This window comes from Thrips palmi, unplaced genomic scaffold, assembly GCF_012932325.1.
Source record: "Thrips palmi isolate BJ-2018 unplaced genomic scaffold, TpBJ-2018v1 HiC_scaffold_15, whole genome shotgun sequence".
NCBI classification, from domain to species: Eukaryota; Metazoa; Arthropoda; class Insecta; order Thysanoptera; family Thripidae; genus Thrips; species Thrips palmi.
The window spans coordinates 13,099,745-13,117,696 of record NW_023144624.1 but is presented as its reverse complement, the minus strand read 5'-3'; the positions used below and the strand labels follow the sequence as shown (position 1 = coordinate 13,117,696).

General features: G+C 60.1%; 1 protein-coding gene across 1 annotated transcript; it reads right to left on the bottom strand.

Annotated features, from left to right (window-relative positions):
- Positions 1-69: 69 nt before the first annotated feature.
- LOC117641251 (zinc finger protein 1) lies at positions 70-17,587 on the bottom strand. Its single transcript, XM_034378411.1, has 8 exons — positions 17,404-17,587; positions 17,144-17,292; positions 10,628-10,945; positions 10,428-10,555; positions 5,112-5,252; positions 3,328-5,019; positions 2,957-3,209; positions 70-2,842 (listed from the first exon to the last, which is right to left on the bottom strand). The coding sequence occupies exons 1-8, from the start codon at positions 17,409-17,411 to the stop codon at positions 2,649-2,651; spliced, it is 2,883 nt and encodes a 960-aa protein (XP_034234302.1). The 5' UTR covers positions 17,412-17,587; the 3' UTR covers positions 70-2,648.
- Positions 17,588-17,952: the final 365 nt, after the last annotated feature.

The window sequence follows — 17,952 nt, the reverse complement described above, 5'->3', positions numbered from 1 at the left end:
TGGCCATGGCTTTTCTATGGTTGCTAAAGATGATGGGAACAGAGGGGGGTGAAATTCAACATAAAAACGTCAAAGACAATCACAAGTTTATTTTTCTTAATTAGTTTATGGAGAGATACAGAATAATAGCTTTTGAAATAGTTCACATTCAAGACCTTGAATGCGCCACCAGTTACATATTTAACAAAAGCTCCAAAAACAATCATTTTTGTAGAATATTAATATATATCTATCTTTAACATATATGGCACATTCCCATAATATAGGGGCGACAAATAAAGAGAAAATCCGTTGAATAACATTAAAAATAAAATATGATCAAGAAATTGCAATAATGAAATTGCACTCTTAAAGGTAATACGAATATTTATTTTACACTCGTCTTTGGTGGCACTAGCTCTATCCGTCCAAATGACATTTTGGACCGGAATTTTTTAAAAAAAGGAGAAAAGAAAGTAATTTGGGATAAAAAGAAAAGTTAAAAAAACAAAACAAAAAACTTACAACCAAACAGCAAAACCCTTCCTTAAATAATTTGATACAATTTACAGAACACATTCTGCTTGTAGAAAACTAAATTTCCAAATGCGCATCTGGGCTAACTTAATAAATATCTGGTTCATTTCAACAGAGGGCATAAATTTACAATGGAAGCACTCCTTTTTACATCTGTACACCATTTGGCACTTGAATTCACTTCAACAAAATGGAAGGTATCCTTCCAAAAGACTTCAAATACACATCACTTACGGAATGCATACATACAGTAAGGAGTGACTTATCAAACCAAGTAGTACGGTAAACATGATACAACGAAAGACTAATTGCTTTGACTAGCTTACAAAACACAAGAAAAGACAGCCAACAATACCTAATGACAATACCTAATTGGAATGGGAAAGCATTAGCAATTATGGGTCCAGTCCACAAGTATTATATTTGCATAAAAAATTGAACATTCAACAATTACTTTTAAAATTAGAAACACCTTTAAAGAACAATTTCACACTAGGCACAAGGAGCATGATGGAAAGCACTAGACTTTGACAACAACTTAAGTTAATAAAAATTGTCATTTTGTGCAAGTCTTCATATTTGTAGCAAAAACATATGGTCACTATTTTGAGAGGATCTCTATTTTAATGGCCAAACCTTCAGTAACAGAATTTATCATTTATAAAATTATTGTCAAACCCATCTCATTCCTCTATGTACATGATGCTTAAAATATACACACATACTCAACTTTTGAGTATCCTCTCATTTATACACACTCATTATATATGTATACAACCATCCATAAGATAAATATCTACATGCAAAAACACTTTGGAATGATTTGTGAAACAGAAGTTTTCTTACTTAAAGAATTGAAATTTGTCACCAGCTATTTTACATGACTTCCACTCTACAAACTAAATTGAAACAAAACAAAATAACAACAAAAAAAACTGCAATCTATCATTTATGAAGTTAACAAAAATAAAAAGTTCCAAATAGATTATCATCAAAGAGGTAACTCTAAACAAAAGTGAAAGTTTCCATTCTTCTGGACCCTAGCATAACAGTAGTACGCATCACAGTCTGGTCAATACAACTTCATAAGAACTCCAAATGGTTCTAAATTAAGACCATCAAGTATTTAGTAGTGACTATTGGGGTCATCGTGGGCTGATGACCTCATGGTGATTTTAGTGTTCTGCTAGGGTGCACAAATTTAATACATGCTTAACTAAATCTGTAATTCTATGCAAAAATAATACATTTTTCAGAGAGGAAATAAGGAGAACAAGGCCTTAAACAATAAAAAAAAAACCTTAGGAATTGTAAAGGTGAAGAACAGAGGAACAAGTCACAGAGTCACAAAGATAAACCACACTTTTGTTCCCCATGCGTTAAAAAGAGAAATTCATAATGAAATCTTCCATTAAAATTTTGCATTATAAGTTACAATGTATAATTGTTTAATTTAAGTCTATGTAATATTGTCATTGTACTAGATTTTTTACACTCGGCCATATGATGAACTTTATGGTGTAAACCGTCTTGCACCAACAAAACTGCTCTAAAACTATTGAAAAATGTGTCAAGGTGAGAAGTCTCAAAAGGCTGAACAATGAGGCAGGGCAAGAAACACAGGATGAATGTGTCATGGAAAAATAAAATGGATAATCAACACAATCTGCTGATGGCATGATCTACAAGACACGTATTGAAGGCAATTTGTGTAATGGACACCTTTAATCCACCACATAAAGCATTTAAAAATTAGCATGGACAAATACTTTTTGGGTTTGATTCTGCTCTAATTTTCTAATGTGCCAATCAATGCATAGTGGAACATGGGATACACCTATCTATGTCTATATGGGAGAGAAAAGAACCATTATACTGGTAGAACCTCATAATAAACAAAATAGGGCAGCAGCAATTTCTTTGGTACTTCATAAAGCACTGTACATGTACAACTATGTAACTGAGTAAAGTCTGTGCACACTGAAGTGAAATTTGGTTTCATGACAAAATATCACAATAACCACCACTCTTAAGCTATAAAGCCATAAGCGATAATTAGCTTCCTGCCTAATACCAAAATTAAACCCTGCAAAATATAGAAATGTCAGATTTGAAAAGCGTCCTGTGACATTTTATTCTCTGTACGGCTTACAATATGAATATCGATGATTCATATGTTGACTATATGAGCCTGAGTGACTGAATCGTTTCAAACACTTCTGACACTGAAACGGTTTTTCTCCACTGTGCAGTCTCTTGTGTTCAGTTAAGTGATGTTTGTGCTTGAAGGCTTTAGGGCAAACATCACATTTATGTGGTCTCTGACCTATTGTGAGAAAAGAATAAACATTCATTAAAATCTGCAAGAAACAAGTTTTGATGTACAAAGCGCTTTGGAGCAATTTTTTTTCCATGCATTACAACAGAACTGTGTTCTCACCTGAGTGCTCAAACTTGTGGCGTGCCAGAGAGCTTTGCTTGCTGAAGACTTTGTCACACTGCTTGCAGACGAACTGTCCCTCCGGCTCGCTGTCCAGGGCGCCGGGGGAGCCGTCCGCCCCGAAGCCAGGGAAGAGGGGTGGGCCCAGGGTGAGGCCAGGGGGCAGGGACTCCAAAGCACGCCGCTTGATCTGAAGCTCGTCCATGCCAGAGCAGTCATCGTTCTCATCTGGCATGTCGTCCGTCGTATCACACTGCAACCGGAAAGAAAGGAAAAGAACGTTACTCGACATGTCTCGAACAACAGCGAGTCCCGCGACTCACCGCAGTGCTGTCTGAACAAGTGCAGAAAGTACTCGCGGTCAAGCTTACCTGCTTCCACGAGCGCCGGTCGGAGCCGGGGCTGGACGAGTTGGCCCCGCCGGGAAGGCCGGGGAGGCCGAGCAGGAAGTCGGGGAAGGGCCGCTTGAGGCCGAGGCGCCACGACGGCGGGCTGGGCGACCGCGGGTACATGGGGTACATGGGGCGGAAGGCGACCGGCCCGGACGGCTGGCACGCCGGCGGGGGCGACAGCGAGTTGGCCGGGGAGTCGGCGCGCGACTTGCGGGACAAGTTCATGACGCCGTCCTCTGAGTTGGCCGAGTGGGACCGCGCCGACGGGCTCGGCGGCGGCGAGTGGACGGAGTACGGCGTGGGCCACTTCTTGGTGGAGAGGTCGAGCGGCTGCTCCGACAGCGGCCCCTGCTGCAAGGCGGCCGGCACGGCCGGCACGGCGGGCGGCGGGGAGGTGGGCAAGGAGGCCGCGCTGGACGCCGCGCCGGCACCGCTGATGAGGCGGCCCTCGCGCCGGTCCCGGGCGCGCGTGTTCTGGAACCACACCTGCACGACCCGCTGCGGGAGCTTGACGAGGTCGGCCAGGCGAATCAGCTCCTCGCGCTTGGGCCGCGGGTTGGACGTGTAGTAGGGCTTGAGGATGGCCAGCTGGCTGTCCGTGATCTGCGACCGCACCCGCACCTTGCGCCCGTCCTGGTCGTGGTCGGTCAGTTCGTCCTCAGAGCCGCTGTGGTTGTTGTGCTGCTGGCCGGGCAGCGTGGCCACGTCCTCCAGCTTGGCGGCCAGCCCCTCGCTCAGGGCGACGGCGTCCAGGTCGCCGCGCGCGGGGCAGAGGTAGCTCTCGTGCTGGTGCAGCTCGATGGGGCTGGCGATGACGAGGCGGCAGTACTGGCACGCCCTGCACTGGGGCGACGCGCGGCCGCCGGGCAGCCCCGGCACCTGCTGCGCGTGCTGCGCGTGCTGCGCCTTGCCGTCCAGGAACGACTTGCTCAGCACGTTGGCGCTCACCGTCGCCAGGATGCGGTCCAGGTGCACGTTGGGCTTCTGGTCGGCCGCGGCCTCCTCGCCCTCCGCCGCGGGTGCCACGCTGCCGTCGCCGTCCTCGGGCTCAGACTTGATGCCGGGCTCCTCGATGTTCACCTCGAGCGCGGCGGACAAGTCGTGGTGGTGGTCTTCGTCGTCGTCCTGGTCGGTGCTGCGCACGCTGTGGGGGCTCCGGGGGCTGCGAGGGCTGTGTGGCGGCATGCTGGCGCTGGGGCTGTGGCCGTCGTTGCCGGGGCTGGGGCTGCGGCTGTGCCCCGGGCTGTTGCTGCGGCCCTGGCTGGGGCACGGGCTCACGATGGGGCTCCGCGAGGGCATCTGCGCCGCGTTGGCGTTGGCCTGCAGCTGCTCCAGCAGGATCTGGTACGGGTGCATGCCCGCCATGCCCGGCAGCGGGTAGAACTGATAGAACGGGTTGATGCCGTCGCCGGCGTACTTGGGCAGCATAGGGAATGCGGTGTTGTTGTTGTTATTATTGTTGTTGTTATTGTTATTGTTGTTGATGGGGGCGCGCTTGTTGCGCGGCAGCGTCTGGCCGCCGCCCTTGGGGTTGGCGCGCGACACCTTGAGGTTCATCACGAGGCACTTCTTGGACGTCATGTGGCTGGAGTAGGAGCCGGAGTGCGAGAAGCGCTTGCCGCAGTTTGCACACTCGAAGGGCTTCTCGCCGCTGTGGATGCGGATGTGCTCCTGCATGGACAAGACAAAAGGCGTTAGAACCGAGGCTCCACGACGGCGGCCTTGGCGACGGCCTCGACGACGGCGGCGGTGGCACGGCTTACCTTGAGGTGGTGCTTGAACTTGAAGGCCTTCTCGCACTCGGGGCACTTGAACTTGCGCAGCACGGCGCTCTCGTCGTGGGAGATCATGTGCCTCTGCAGCCGGTACACGTTGGCGAAAGTCTTGTTGCACACCTTGCACGACTGGAACACACACACGACATGGACATGAGGCAGAGTAATGAGGAGAGGGACTGTGCCGCAGCGCGGACGGGTGGGCGGGGCCGCGATAACGCGAACATGGTGCAGGTCGAGAGACAGGTGGACCAGCGGGGAGATAAGGTGCCCTCCGCGACCTGGCACTGCCTGGGACCGCCTGGGCGTAGGCCTGCCTGGGCCTGGCCGTGGAGGGGGCCGGGGCCCGCCGGGGCCGAGGCAGCCGAGCATCCCGACGGACGGTTTGCTTCTTCGAGGGGAGCCAGCCGTTTTTAAAAAAAGGCCTACGGCTGCACCACCTTGGGCGACGCAAGACACACGGCTATTTCAGGAGGCACTTCCTTTACGTGGATGCATCTCTTTTACGTTTCATTGGCTGGCCTTCGGGCGCGGACTCCGGGAGTGAATCAGGTGTCTGCTCGCCCCCCTCTCCCCACCCCCTTTTTCGGCCCCGGGTGTGCGCCCCATGCCCCAGCCGGATCCCATAAAAATGTTGACGCTGATGTGCGGCCATGTTTGTTTCTGAACGAAATCCCACCGAACCGAGCCCATAAATTATCAGCTCTGTTTATTCTCATTCGCTTTTATTTTCCGAAGGGACCCGGCGAGGTGGGCAGGTAGTGCGCGCCCGGGGGCTGAGGGGCAGCAGCTTCCGTGCACGGAGATTCAGCCACCACCGGAAAAAAGTCTCCCCGTTTCTTTGACGCCCTTTGGCCTCTGAGCAGCTGACACTGAGAACGGGGACGTCGGGGACGTATCGGAGCGGGTTGAGGCAGCGAGAGGTAATTGATAGCAGAAGTCGGTGTTCGCCGGGGCCCACCGTGGTGACAACCCGCCGCGTCAAACGTGCGCCGTACTCGAGGGGCGGATCCCGCATAGCAATAGCAGCCCAGCACAGCACACATGGAGCCACACACCTCCAGCGGCACTGAAAAAACACGCGCTACGGCCCCAGCCAGCAGGCAAAAGAGCAGCCCAAATAACAATAAAAAATAATAATAAGCCGCACTCTGTGACTCGTCTACCTTTCAGGAGAGAAGGGGTGGGAGGGGCGGCGAAAAAAGCTAATAGACTCGAGCAGGAGGGGCCGACGGGCGGACGACACAGCCAGGCGGCAGTCGACGTGAGGCAGATGTACCGGTGCACCATCGCCTGCTTCGCCTGCCTGTCATTTTTTCACGGCGTCTCATCCCTAGATTAGGCGGGACAGGCGGGCGGAGGGGATGCGACGCACGTCAGGGCCCGGCCCAACTCTTTCCAACACCGAAAATCCCCGAAAATTTGAGTTTTAGGACTCTGGACGGCTTGGCGCGGCCGAGTTGCTGAAACAAGGAGTGCACGGCAGCCAGACGGTAGCAGGTGCCGCGACGGGGAGGCGGCGCACTGCAAGGTGATCAAGGGGCGTACAGTATCAAGCTTCCTGGCGAGGAGGCGACGTGGAGACGCGGCGTAGCATACATGACACGCCCGTCCGGCCCGGCCCAGCCGAGGGCCAGGCCGAGGGCCCGGCAGTCCCGAGGGCCCCGACGGCCGGCCAGCCCCACGTGTTACGGTTAGGCCCCGTTCAGCACGGGGCAACGGCCGCGTCCGAGGCGGCGGCACCTGGAGGCAGCCGGCGATCGCATTCCCAAAGCGGCCGAAAAGAAATGAGCCACTTTCGGACGCCGCCCGACCGTCCGTCGGCTGCGTCGGCTACCCGACGCCCCACGCCATATCGCCGGGCCGCCAGGCGTCTCGGCCCAGGTAGGCGTACGTCCCCCCATCTCGCACAGGAAGCCTGGCCGACTAAAAAGCAGCACGATAAAAACAACAACATGTGCGTGCAAGTTGGCGGAGTGCAGCAGGGCGATTCCGAACGGTGCTTCATCGCAGTCTCCCTCGCACCCGAGCAGAACGCTCCACGAGTGCGAGAGAGACAGCGACGACAGCACCGTTCGGAATCAGCCTGCAGGTACGAGAATGTGCTGCCGCGCTGCCGCGTTGCGAGTCTGCAGGCCAACTCACGCGTCAGGACGTCGGCCCGCCTGCCGGGGAATCAGCAGGATGGCTGTTACCTCGCGGCCAGGCTGGGCCAGGCATGGTAACCATGGTAACACCTGTCCACGGCGTAAACTGAAGCATCCTGTAACGACAGCGGCGGGGAGGCCGCGGGGGGCCCGCGTGCTCGGCACGCCGGCGGCGGTGCCTTGCTGCATGCAGTGTGCTGCGCCGAGCAAGGTTGACGTCCGAGCGGTCCAGGTCCAACGACTCGGCTCCCCGACTGATTGCTCCGCTCCTCCACCGCGATGGCGATGCCGCCGCCGCCGTGCTCGGCCTGCGCCCGGCCCCATCATGCCCGCCGTGCCCCCGATGGCCTCATCGCGGTCCACTAATTAGCCTAATTGGCGAGCGCCGCGGGGCCGGCGTCAAAAGGCGCGCCAGGCCGCGGTGCGCCGCGGGGTCGAGCCCACCGCGCGGTGCCGCGGCTCGCCAGCGAGGCCCTGCTCCAGGTGGCGTCCAGGCCGGCCGGGGCCGCGCGGTGCTCAACAAGGTCCCGACCGCCCCGGCCGCCCCGGCATTCCGGCGAGGCTAAAAGAAGAACCGTCCGGGGAAAAGGGAAAGACATGGCGCAGTGCGCACGTCGAGCAGCACCACCAGCAGGTTCGGTCTCGGCTCGGCATTGCTGCGCCGTACCGCTGCGCGCTGCGCCGCCAGGGATGTTTACGCGACGGCTGCGCCCTGAGCCGCACGGCGCGGCGGCGGCGCGTCTCGAGTCGTCCTCAATCCACTCGATAATAACGCGGACAGACAGGCGGACGTTGGGACGTTCACGCTCTGCTTCGCCGTCATCGGGGATATTGACGTTTTCGCATCGGTGACAACGGCGGCGTGGGGCGGGGGCAAGGCGAAGGCGGGCAGGGCGGCAACAACACGCGAGAGCGTCGCAGAGCGTCGCCAGCAGCGGCACCGGCCAATCAAAGCGGCGAGGCAGTGACACGCTGCAGGCCCTGCAGTGCAGGCACCGCGCTCGGCCGCCTCAGCTGCACCGGTTGGATGGATGGAGCGCTTGGAATAGTGGGCGGCGTCACCACGGCGTCACCACGGCGTCACCACGGCGTGGCGTCGGCCCGTCAGGCCTCGGCGCTCAAGTGGCGGGCCGGGGCCGCGACACGGCGACACGGCACTCAAGGTGTGACCTTGGCAGGCAGGACCGCACGCCCACGAAGGCGGACGCCGAGGCGGACGCCCTGCCCTGGGGCCCGAGCTGCCTGAGCTGCCCGAGCAGAGGCATGCGTCCGTGAGGCCAGCTGCCAACTGGAGGACCAAGGCCCGCGCGCCGCAGCCTCTACAACTCGACGCCTGGCATTCCTGGCAGTACTCGCGCGGGGCGGGGCGGGGCTGCGGGGCCAGGTGGGAGGCATGGAGATGGAACGCGGCGGCGCGGCGGCCCTAAGATGGCGGTGGCGCCGTGCCCGCGGCCGCGGTGGCGGGCCTGGCGGTACCGGTGGCGGTGTCGCGGGGGCGGGACAAGACGAGACACGGCCCGACGCCGTTCGGTCCGACGGGTACGTTGGGGGCGGCGGCCGGTCGCGCAATTTCGGTCGCCGTCAAACACGCCGCTGTCTGTCCGTCCATGCCGCGGGCAGCCGCGGCCCTCCCCCCCACAAGGCGCGCGAGGCACCGAACCCTGCCAACTTGTAAAACGCCCGCATCAAGGGCCAAAATAACTTTTATATCGTCGTCGGCTGGCCGATGAAGCGAGCGAAGCCGATCTCGCGCACCCCGTCCCCTCCCCCTTCCACCGCCACCGGTACGCCGCCGGCCGCCAGGCCTGCGCTGCGCCGCTGCGCTACCCGCCGCTCCGGTGGCTCCGGTGGACGGGTACCGGAGCTGCCGGAGCATGGCGGCCCGCCGCGCCGCCGCCTCGCTCCGGGGCGGGGCGGGGCGAGCACCCATTGGTCGCGGCCGAGGCTCGCGTGGGTGGGGAGCCAACCGGAGCGGGGCGCCGCGGCACAGGTAATCGCTTTACCTGCCGGACGGACAACATGGAGCACTGCAGCGCCCATCAATGGGATTATAGGCCTCGGCCGAATGGCAGCGAATGGCACGGTCGCCCACCTCACAACAGCCTCGCAGCCTCGCAGCCCGGACGACGGGGAACCGAGGTCAGGTAACCCTGTCAACGCGGAAGAGAGCCCAGCACCACGTGGGCCACGTGTGCGGGAAATTGGGTAAGCTCCTCCACTTTGCCGTGAACCGGGACCCAAAGTGCGTGGCCTTTCCGTGGCCCTAAAAAAGAACGTTCGAGCGATTTGACTGACAGCCTCGCCGCGTGCGAAGAGAAAAAGCAACAGCAACAACAACACCGACTGCGGGAGGGGGCTCCACGTCGGCCGCCGCAGCTAAGTCAAAGGACGGCGCACTGCCCGGCGAAAACGGACTCCAGGGCCAAGCGGAATGATTCCGAGTGGCGCTGCCGTTGGTCTGTCTCTCTCGCACACGTACGGACCGCCCCATGAGTGCGAGAGAGACGCCTCCCGCTCGGCAGGCAGAGCAAAAAGCGCAAAAAGCGAATAAAGCGCGCGCTGAGGCGCTGAGGCGGGCCAGACGGTCGCTCTCGAAGGGCGGCTGGCGGCTCATCCTGCAGTGCAGGAGCGAGGAACGAGGAACGCGGAGCCGGTTCCCACTGCCGGGACGACGACGACGGGGGCCTCGGCCCTTGGCTGCGCTGGCTGCCTTGGCAGGGTTCGGGGCGGGGCGGCCGGGGAGATAATCGCACTCATTTTTCGTGCTTCTCCGGGACCGAGGACGGGCACGACGGGGCAGGGGGGCGCGCCGCCGCGCCGCCACCCGGCCAGAAGGATTTGACGCACTCGGTGCTAACAAATTGACGGGCGCGCCTTGCGAGCAGGAAGAGGGGGGAGGGGGCGGGGGAGGCGAGCATGGCGATCGAAAGCTTATTTACCGGCAATGCGCTCTGGCAAGGCGCTGGCCACCCCCTCCTCCGCCTTTCCCAGGTGAAAGGCCCGCAAGGAGGTCGCCGCCGACAGCAAGTACACTGAGAGCAGAGGGCGGTCCTCGCAAATAACCCCCGCGCTGTCCGGACAGCGGCCGATGTTTATCAAGGAGGAGCGGCGCGGTTCGACGGAAAAGCACGCAGCAGCTGCGGTACTCCGTACTCACCACTTGGATGTTGGGCGAGTGCACCAGCTCGTGCTTCTCCAGCTGGTCGCGCGTGGCGAAGGCCGAGTTGCACTGCGAGCACGCGTGGGGGCCCTGGGGGCCCTGCGGCAGCTTGGCGCGCGGCAGCACGCTGGTGGCCAGGACGCCGTTGGAGGACGCGGTGGACGGCGTCGGCGTGAGGGGCGGCGAGGCGGCGGAGCCCTGGGGCGGCGACACGGCCCCGTTCAGCGAGTTGATGGGGCTGGCGAACGGCGGCCCGGGGCCCGGGCTGCGGCGGAGGTGGCCGGCGTGCGCCAGCGGGTGGGCCTGCTCCATGTGCTCGGCCAGCTCCTGGAAGCCGCGGCATCCCTTGTGGCAGTGCTGGCAGTTGAGCAGTGTCGGCTCCACGTCGCGGTGGTCGCGGTCCGCGTCCACCACCGTGGGCACGCCGGGGCCGCTGCCCGGGCCGCTGCCGGGGCCCATGGGGACGGGTCCCGGGCCCATGGGGCCGCCGTGTTCATCCTCGGACGACAGGGGCACTGCAAGCAGAGGGGAGCGTCCCGTCAGGCACGTCGTGCACGGCCAACACACAACACAGGCGACAATTACGGCGCGGGAAGGTGAACCCCGCCTGTCCAGAGTGTCCCGTCTGTCCGTTCGACTGGACAGACGTGATAAAAAGCAACCGCGGGGCGGATGGGCCAGGATGGGCCGGCCGGGGCGGCAGCACCACCGCGATACCGCACCGGACGTCACAACCGTAAATCCCGGCGGCTATCGGGGGCCTCGCCCGGGCCGGGCCTCGTGCCGCGCGGTGCCTCGTGCCCTTTCTCTTCCTGGCGGCCCGAACCACGGCCCGAACCACGGCCCGAACCACGGCCCGCCGAATCACACACAAACACGTCATGCACATACACACCGGAAAGTCTTTGATTCGGCGCGGCATCCCCCCTCCCCTTCCCCCTGGCCTGGCACGTATTTGCACCGCCCGCCCTCCCCTGTCTCTCTTCCTCTCTCGCTCCTTCTCCCTGTGCGGTGATTATCGCTCTCTTCATTTGCAACACACAGTCACACACAGTGACACACAGTGTGTGACACACGGCCGCGGGGACAGCGCGCCGAGCGCGCGCAGTCAGGCATGTCGATTCTGCGCGCCAGGAAGCATTACAAAAAAAAATACGTGGGGGAATATAATCACATTCACGCGCGCCGAATCAATTCGCGATTTCGCTTAAAAACAACAGGGCGCGTGTTCGAATCCCTCCGCAGCTAATCTTTTTTCTCCCCCTTTCCCCAGTCGGTGTGTCCACTTCGCCCCCATCATGTTGGTGGTTCCGGGAGGGTGCTCCGTCGGCTCCGTCGCGCTGTCTCTCTCGCACCCGTGGGGCGTTCCGCCGGGCCGAAGGGGTGCGAGAGAGACGGAGCGACACCGTAGCGGCGTCAGCCCGCTGCCCGCCCCCTCGCGGCAATTGAGATTGAGACCGCTGGCGGCCATGCAGGCATGCAGGTTGTGTGTGCTGCGCGGTGCTGCGTGCTGCAGTCCGCGGCCACACAATGACCGCCACGCCTGCAGCGTCCGACGGCCCATTACGGCGCTGTGCACCGCGGCACCGCGACCCCACGGCCTGCATGCGGGCGATTGGACACTTTCGGGCCCCACTACCTATCTGGGGGACAATAGGTGAGGGGTGCGTCGCCCTCGTGAGGCTCCATTTAGTGCGGCGGCGATAAGTGCCGAGTCGGAATGGAATGGAACCCACTTGGGCAGCTCGGGGCGGCCGGCGACGGCCCCGCATCACCTCCACTGCGGAAGTGGGTTCCCAGCAGGACTCAGGGGGTCGACGGCGACCTTAGACGGGACGGGACGAGACCGTCGGCAGCACGCCGTCGTGGAGGCTCGCCACCCCCGCTGCCCACAGGAGGATCGCGAGTCTTCGCGGGGGTGCGCGCCATCCGGGGACGGACTATACCGCACCTCGCGAGGCAGGGGGTAGCGCCGCGCTTCCCTGCCCCGCCGCCAGATGGCGCTACTCCCGGCCAGGCGGTGGCGCGCCCTAGCGGCGGCGCGGGGAAGCTGCCCGCCTCGGTGAATCACGGACGCCGCGAGAGGCACCGGCAGGGAATGGAAGGACTCACGGGGAAATCTCACTGATTCAACACCGCCAGAAGCAGACGCTCCGACGGCGATTTGCCGCCGACACAGCCACATTCACACACAGGGCAAACAGTGAGAGAATTCACACACTGCGAATGTATATGGCGAGCGTCCTGCCGTGGGCTCCTCGTAAGGCCGAGTGCGCTGCGCACTTGGCTCGTTAAACCCGCTAAGGACACTTTAACGCACGTACTTTCCCTAATAGAGCAATAAATAAATTCTCAGGAGAATGCTACTTGATTATAGGTTCCTAATTGTAACAAACACTGAGACGAACAGGCTTGCACACCTGGCAATGCATACATGTAAGCCCCGATGACATGAACATACACGAACACCCGCTGAAACCGGGGCCAGTACTCGATGACGGCCTCGTTCAAGGTGCAAATTAAAGTACACACAAACACCGACACCCATCACACCTGCATCCTTCGCGACTTCGCTCCAGATATTCCCACAACACTGTCAACGAAAGCCCCGACGCATTCGGGAGTTAATCTGAGAGCCAAGGCATGCACACAACACAGAAATCCGTGAGTACCAGCACCGCGAGAAAGAAGGCCGCCGCGGAACCCAGCACCCAGCGGCGGGCCTCCAAGCAACAACACACAACCCTTGTACGGAAAGCACACGACAGAGAGAGGAAGCGTCAAGTGAGTGAGGCCGTCGCACACCGCGCGTACCTACCTTTCATGAACGCAACACACACCGACAGGGTGACGGTTGCTTCCTCCGGGTAGCGACTCCGGGGCGCAAGTTCGGCCCCCCCGGCCGGAGGTATCTCACTTGCACGGCAGCACACAGTCTATCACCAGCAAGTACCAACACAAGACGCATGCAACACAACCAACCACCACCACACACGCACACACACACACACACACACACACACACCACACAATCACTCAGCACAGCACGCACCGGCGCCCTGCTCCCAGCGCATGCTCGGCGTGGCTCTTGACTTGTCGCACGTCGCGCACGCTACGCACGCTCGTGTCTGGGCTTGTACCTGCCCTCGCGTGCCTGCGGTGCCGTGCTGCCGTGCGCACTCTACGGCGGCCTCCGAACGACTGCCGTGCCGCGCCCTCCCCGCGCCGTGCCTCCCACCCCCGCCGCGCCCCACCCCCACTCCCCCGGCCCGCGCGCACCGCCGCTCGCCCTACCTGGCCTCTGATTGGCGGCGAGGTGGGGGAGCGCGCCTCTCATTGGTCGGGCCGCCCGTCCCCGGCCCGTCCGCCCCCACCTGTTCCCTTTCGCGTGTGTCTTGGCAAGGTGATTGGGTCTGCGAGTGATTACCACTACCTCCTCCGTGTCCTCCGTGCGCCGGGTGTCCTGGGTGTCACCCCCGCGACCTACCCGCTGGCGCTGCCCGCGTCCCCGCGGCCCCGCACCGCTCATCGTCGCGATTAATGATCGGCGTATCGCCGAGGCGCGGCGCGACTCCAGCGCGGCCAGCGCGGCCCCGGATGCCACTCCAGCAGACTGATTCCGAGCCGCGTTTTCGTCGCTCTGCCACTCACGCACTCACGGGGCGTCCGGAATAGGTGCGAGAGAGACAAAGCGACGAAAACGACTCTGGCAATCAGTCTCCAGCCGCCTTCAGCCTCCAGCGTGCTCGCGCTGCCGGCGCTGCCCAGGATTGACCCTTGGACGCGAAAATACGCGAGCGGGGGCGGTGATGATAGGTTTCCCGGAGCCGGGGTGACTAACTGGCGGCCGCCCTTCTACAGTACCACGCCGGTGTACTTAGTGAGGTTGTTGACGTGCAACACGAGAGCGGCCAACGGGCTGCTGTGCGGTGCGGCTGTTTGCCCAGCAATCAGTAAATGGCAAACACCGTGCAGCCAGCCCGCCACCGACGCGGCCACCTTGGCTTCCCTTCCCAGGCCGCTTGGCCGCTACGTGTACGTTACCCCACACTATCGCACGGCGGCGCGGCGGCGCGGCGCCGTCCCTCACTTCCCTCACGGCCGTCGCGACGGGCCGCCCCTTCCTTTCTCCAGCAGGAAAGGCCGACGGCCGCCCAGAAAACCGCGACACTCGCAACAATGAGGACGCGGCACCATCGCGCTTATCAGCGCGTTGGCGGGGCTGGCGTGGCGGGGCTCTCAGGCGCATCGAGCAGGCGGGGCGGGGCAGCGCGGGGCGCCGTCGTGATCGGAACGGCCGGCAGCGCGCGGCGCGGCACGGCTGCCCGGGCGGCCTACCTCCCAGGCGGCCTGCTCCACGCCACTCCACGCCCAGACTGCGCAGTTACTCCTATAATTGCTCCACACGGAGCTTTGTTTTATTGCACCCCGATTGTCGCGGTCAGATGCAAGGCGGAGGCAAACAAGGTTTACAGGCGGACAGGCCAGTTCCCCGAATGCACGGCTTGGCCGGTTCGGCGCAGCGCTTGGGGGCGAGGTCCACGCACGTCACCGGGCCGGTCAGAGATTTGGTTTGAAGAAAGGGAAAATAAATAAAGCCAAAGAATGCCGGGCGTCGGAATCGACACACGGCCGGTCGTCAGGCTGTCTCTCTCGCACCTATGGGGGACGTCCCGTGAGTGCGAGAGAGACGGAGGCCTGCGGAATCAGGCTGCTGGCCGCGGTGAACACGGGTCGTCCTCGGGGCCTGGGGCGACCCCGCCAGACCCCGCACCTGGCAGGCCGGCCAGCAGGGTTGCCAGACCCCTAGTGCACTGCCCCGCAGCCAGAGCGCGCTCGACCCGCCGCTTCCCGCCACCTTTCAAAATAGCCTAAAACCGCCTAATGAAAGCACCATCCCGCCTAAATTCGCGGGCCAAATACTCAAATCAGATTTTAATGTTAAGTCTTATTTGTTCCGTGACAATACAAAGCAAGAAATAGGCCCTAACCCCAAAGTTTTCTTTCAAACCCTAGAAATAATACGTGCGGTCACTACCTCGGCGGGAGGGGTGCTCTCGACTTGGACCCGAACAAGCGAAACAGCCAATAAAGACCATTTCGATCACTTGGAATCAACCCCATTTTATCATTTATAGCCTAATTTGCGATTTCCCGAAATCGGAATTTACCGCCGACTGAGAAAAAAATAGCCTAAGTGGCGGTCTGGCAACCCTGCCGGCCAGCCCGGCCAGCCGCAGGGCCGCCGCTCGGCGTCGCTACGCCATAGGTGGTGCTATAGCGCTATCTATACACCGCACCAGCCCCCTCAGTCCCGCAAGGTGGAGGATGTCGCTCCCCAAGCGCGGGTGAGGCGGGGCTACGGCAGGCCTGCGGCAGGCTACGGCAGCTCTGCGGGTGTGGGGGCAGGTGACGTGGGTGGGACGCGTTGGGTTGGCATGCCTATAGCTACGCCCCCGTCGTCGCCGATCCGAGCCGATCGGGCGGCGGCAGGCCGACGGCAGGCCCACGGCAGGCGGCAAGGCGCGCGGCGAACACGTTTTATGACAAACACCTTGGCACGCTTCGCCACGCTTCGCGCGTGGACAGCGGCGGCACCCCGGCGGCACCGCGGCACTGTCCATCCATCCGAATTGAGTCCCACCGTAAATTAGGTAGAGGCCCGCTGGTAATTTTAGCCGCCGGGTACGCCCCGCTCCGCCCCGGCCCGGCACGCCCCGGCACGCAGCGCCGCGATGCCGTGGAACACCCTTCGGCCTTTTACACACTTGTAAAAGTGGTACGGGTACATCTATCTCAATGTGCGCGCGAGGCCGTCGTCTCATTAAATACCCGCCGTAAACCGCGCGCCGACAGCCTCACACATGCACACACTCACGCTGTCTCTCTCGCTTTCACACACACACACTCACACACACGGGCACCGCCCCCTCACACCTCCTCGGCTACTGCCACTGCAACAAAACGAGACGCAGCGTGGAAAAATTTGTGTCACCCTGAGACCGGCGCTTGAATGAACGACCCACCGACCGGGCGGATGCCGCGGATCACAGAGGTCGTGGGTTCGAGTCCCGACGCCGGCGACACGTTTTTCCGCGTCAGCGGCACGTTTTGGTGAAGTACAACTACAACATGCTTTTCATTCAACACTACGTGGAGGGGAGCTGGGTCCATTGATGGGCGCATCAGGTGCGCATCAGGGGAAGTACCATCACCAACCACCACACCAAAAAAAAAAAACCATCATCATCAACCACCACCATCACCACAGCACACGACACACGCGCACACTCACTCTGGTCGTCTGCTTGGAAAAACTCCGGCATGATTGTTCTGTCTAGGGTTCACTGGCGCCGGCACTTGGAGTAGTCCTGTCACTGGGTCTTCATGGTGGCACACTGTCTTCTCGCGGCACTGGAGCTCACTCACTTCACTTTGTCACTGAGGCACTGGTCACTTGCACTCACTGCCGCGTCACTAGCGTCACTAGCGTGTCACTGACGGCGCGCTGGGCAGGCCGGGCCGGGCCGAGCTCAACAAGTATCCTCGCGCGCACAGCGCAGCAGCGCGCAGGGTGCGGGACGCGGTGCGGGAGGACTGAGGCCCCTCGCCCCGTCGTGCAGGAAGCCCCTAACCCAAGCCAATACCCCACACCGTCCTTTCCCAAGTGAAAAAGCGAAATGGATGGATAAGAGTAAAAAATTAACAATCACCCATGGTATGCTTGGAGACGGCGATGGAGTTGAGCCGGTCTCGGTGGTGTTGCAGGAGAAAATGTTGAAGGGGCCACATTGTCAATGGGCCATCTTCGCTCTTGACGTGGTGGACACGGTGGACACGGCTGGCACACCGGTAGGCAGCACTAATAACGAAAAGTCTACTTTTGTAAGCACAGAAACTAAGTTAAAAAGGCCAACTCAAAAAAAGTGTCTTGCGAAGCGTTTCTCTGCGAAGTCTCTGTCTAGTCACTTACGTTGGCATGTACTCCACACGTTAGCTAGACTCCAGAGCCGATACGAGTAGCTATCGGGATAGCAGCCGTACATAGTCTTCTCGCTGCGGGCAACCATGGCCTACTGACTGCATCACAGCCAGGAGAGCAAACAAAACCTGCCCTGCGTAAGCGTGCGCACCCCTTCCACCGCCTCACGGCGCCGCCACCCCGCGGCAGTGCGAGCCGAGCACAGCCGAAGAGCGAGCCGAGCCGAGCCGAACCAACATTCGAAACAGAAAGGAGAGACGTCGCGGTGGTGGGGGGCGGGCGGCGCGGTGGCCTGGCCGCCCTGGCCGCCCTGGCCGCGCCGCGCACCAAGGAGCTAGCGCCGCCCGCGGCCGTGCCTCCAACTACGCGGTCCTGCGCTCCTCCCCCTCGCCCTCCCCCGCGCCGCGCGCCGCGGTCCCATGGTCCCGCGTCCCGCCGACCTCCCGTCCGCACGGCACCGCTACGCCGTGCTACGCCGTGCTGCCTCGCGCTTCGCTTCGGCTGCGGCACCGCGAGCTCTTGCTCCGCGGTGGCGGGTCT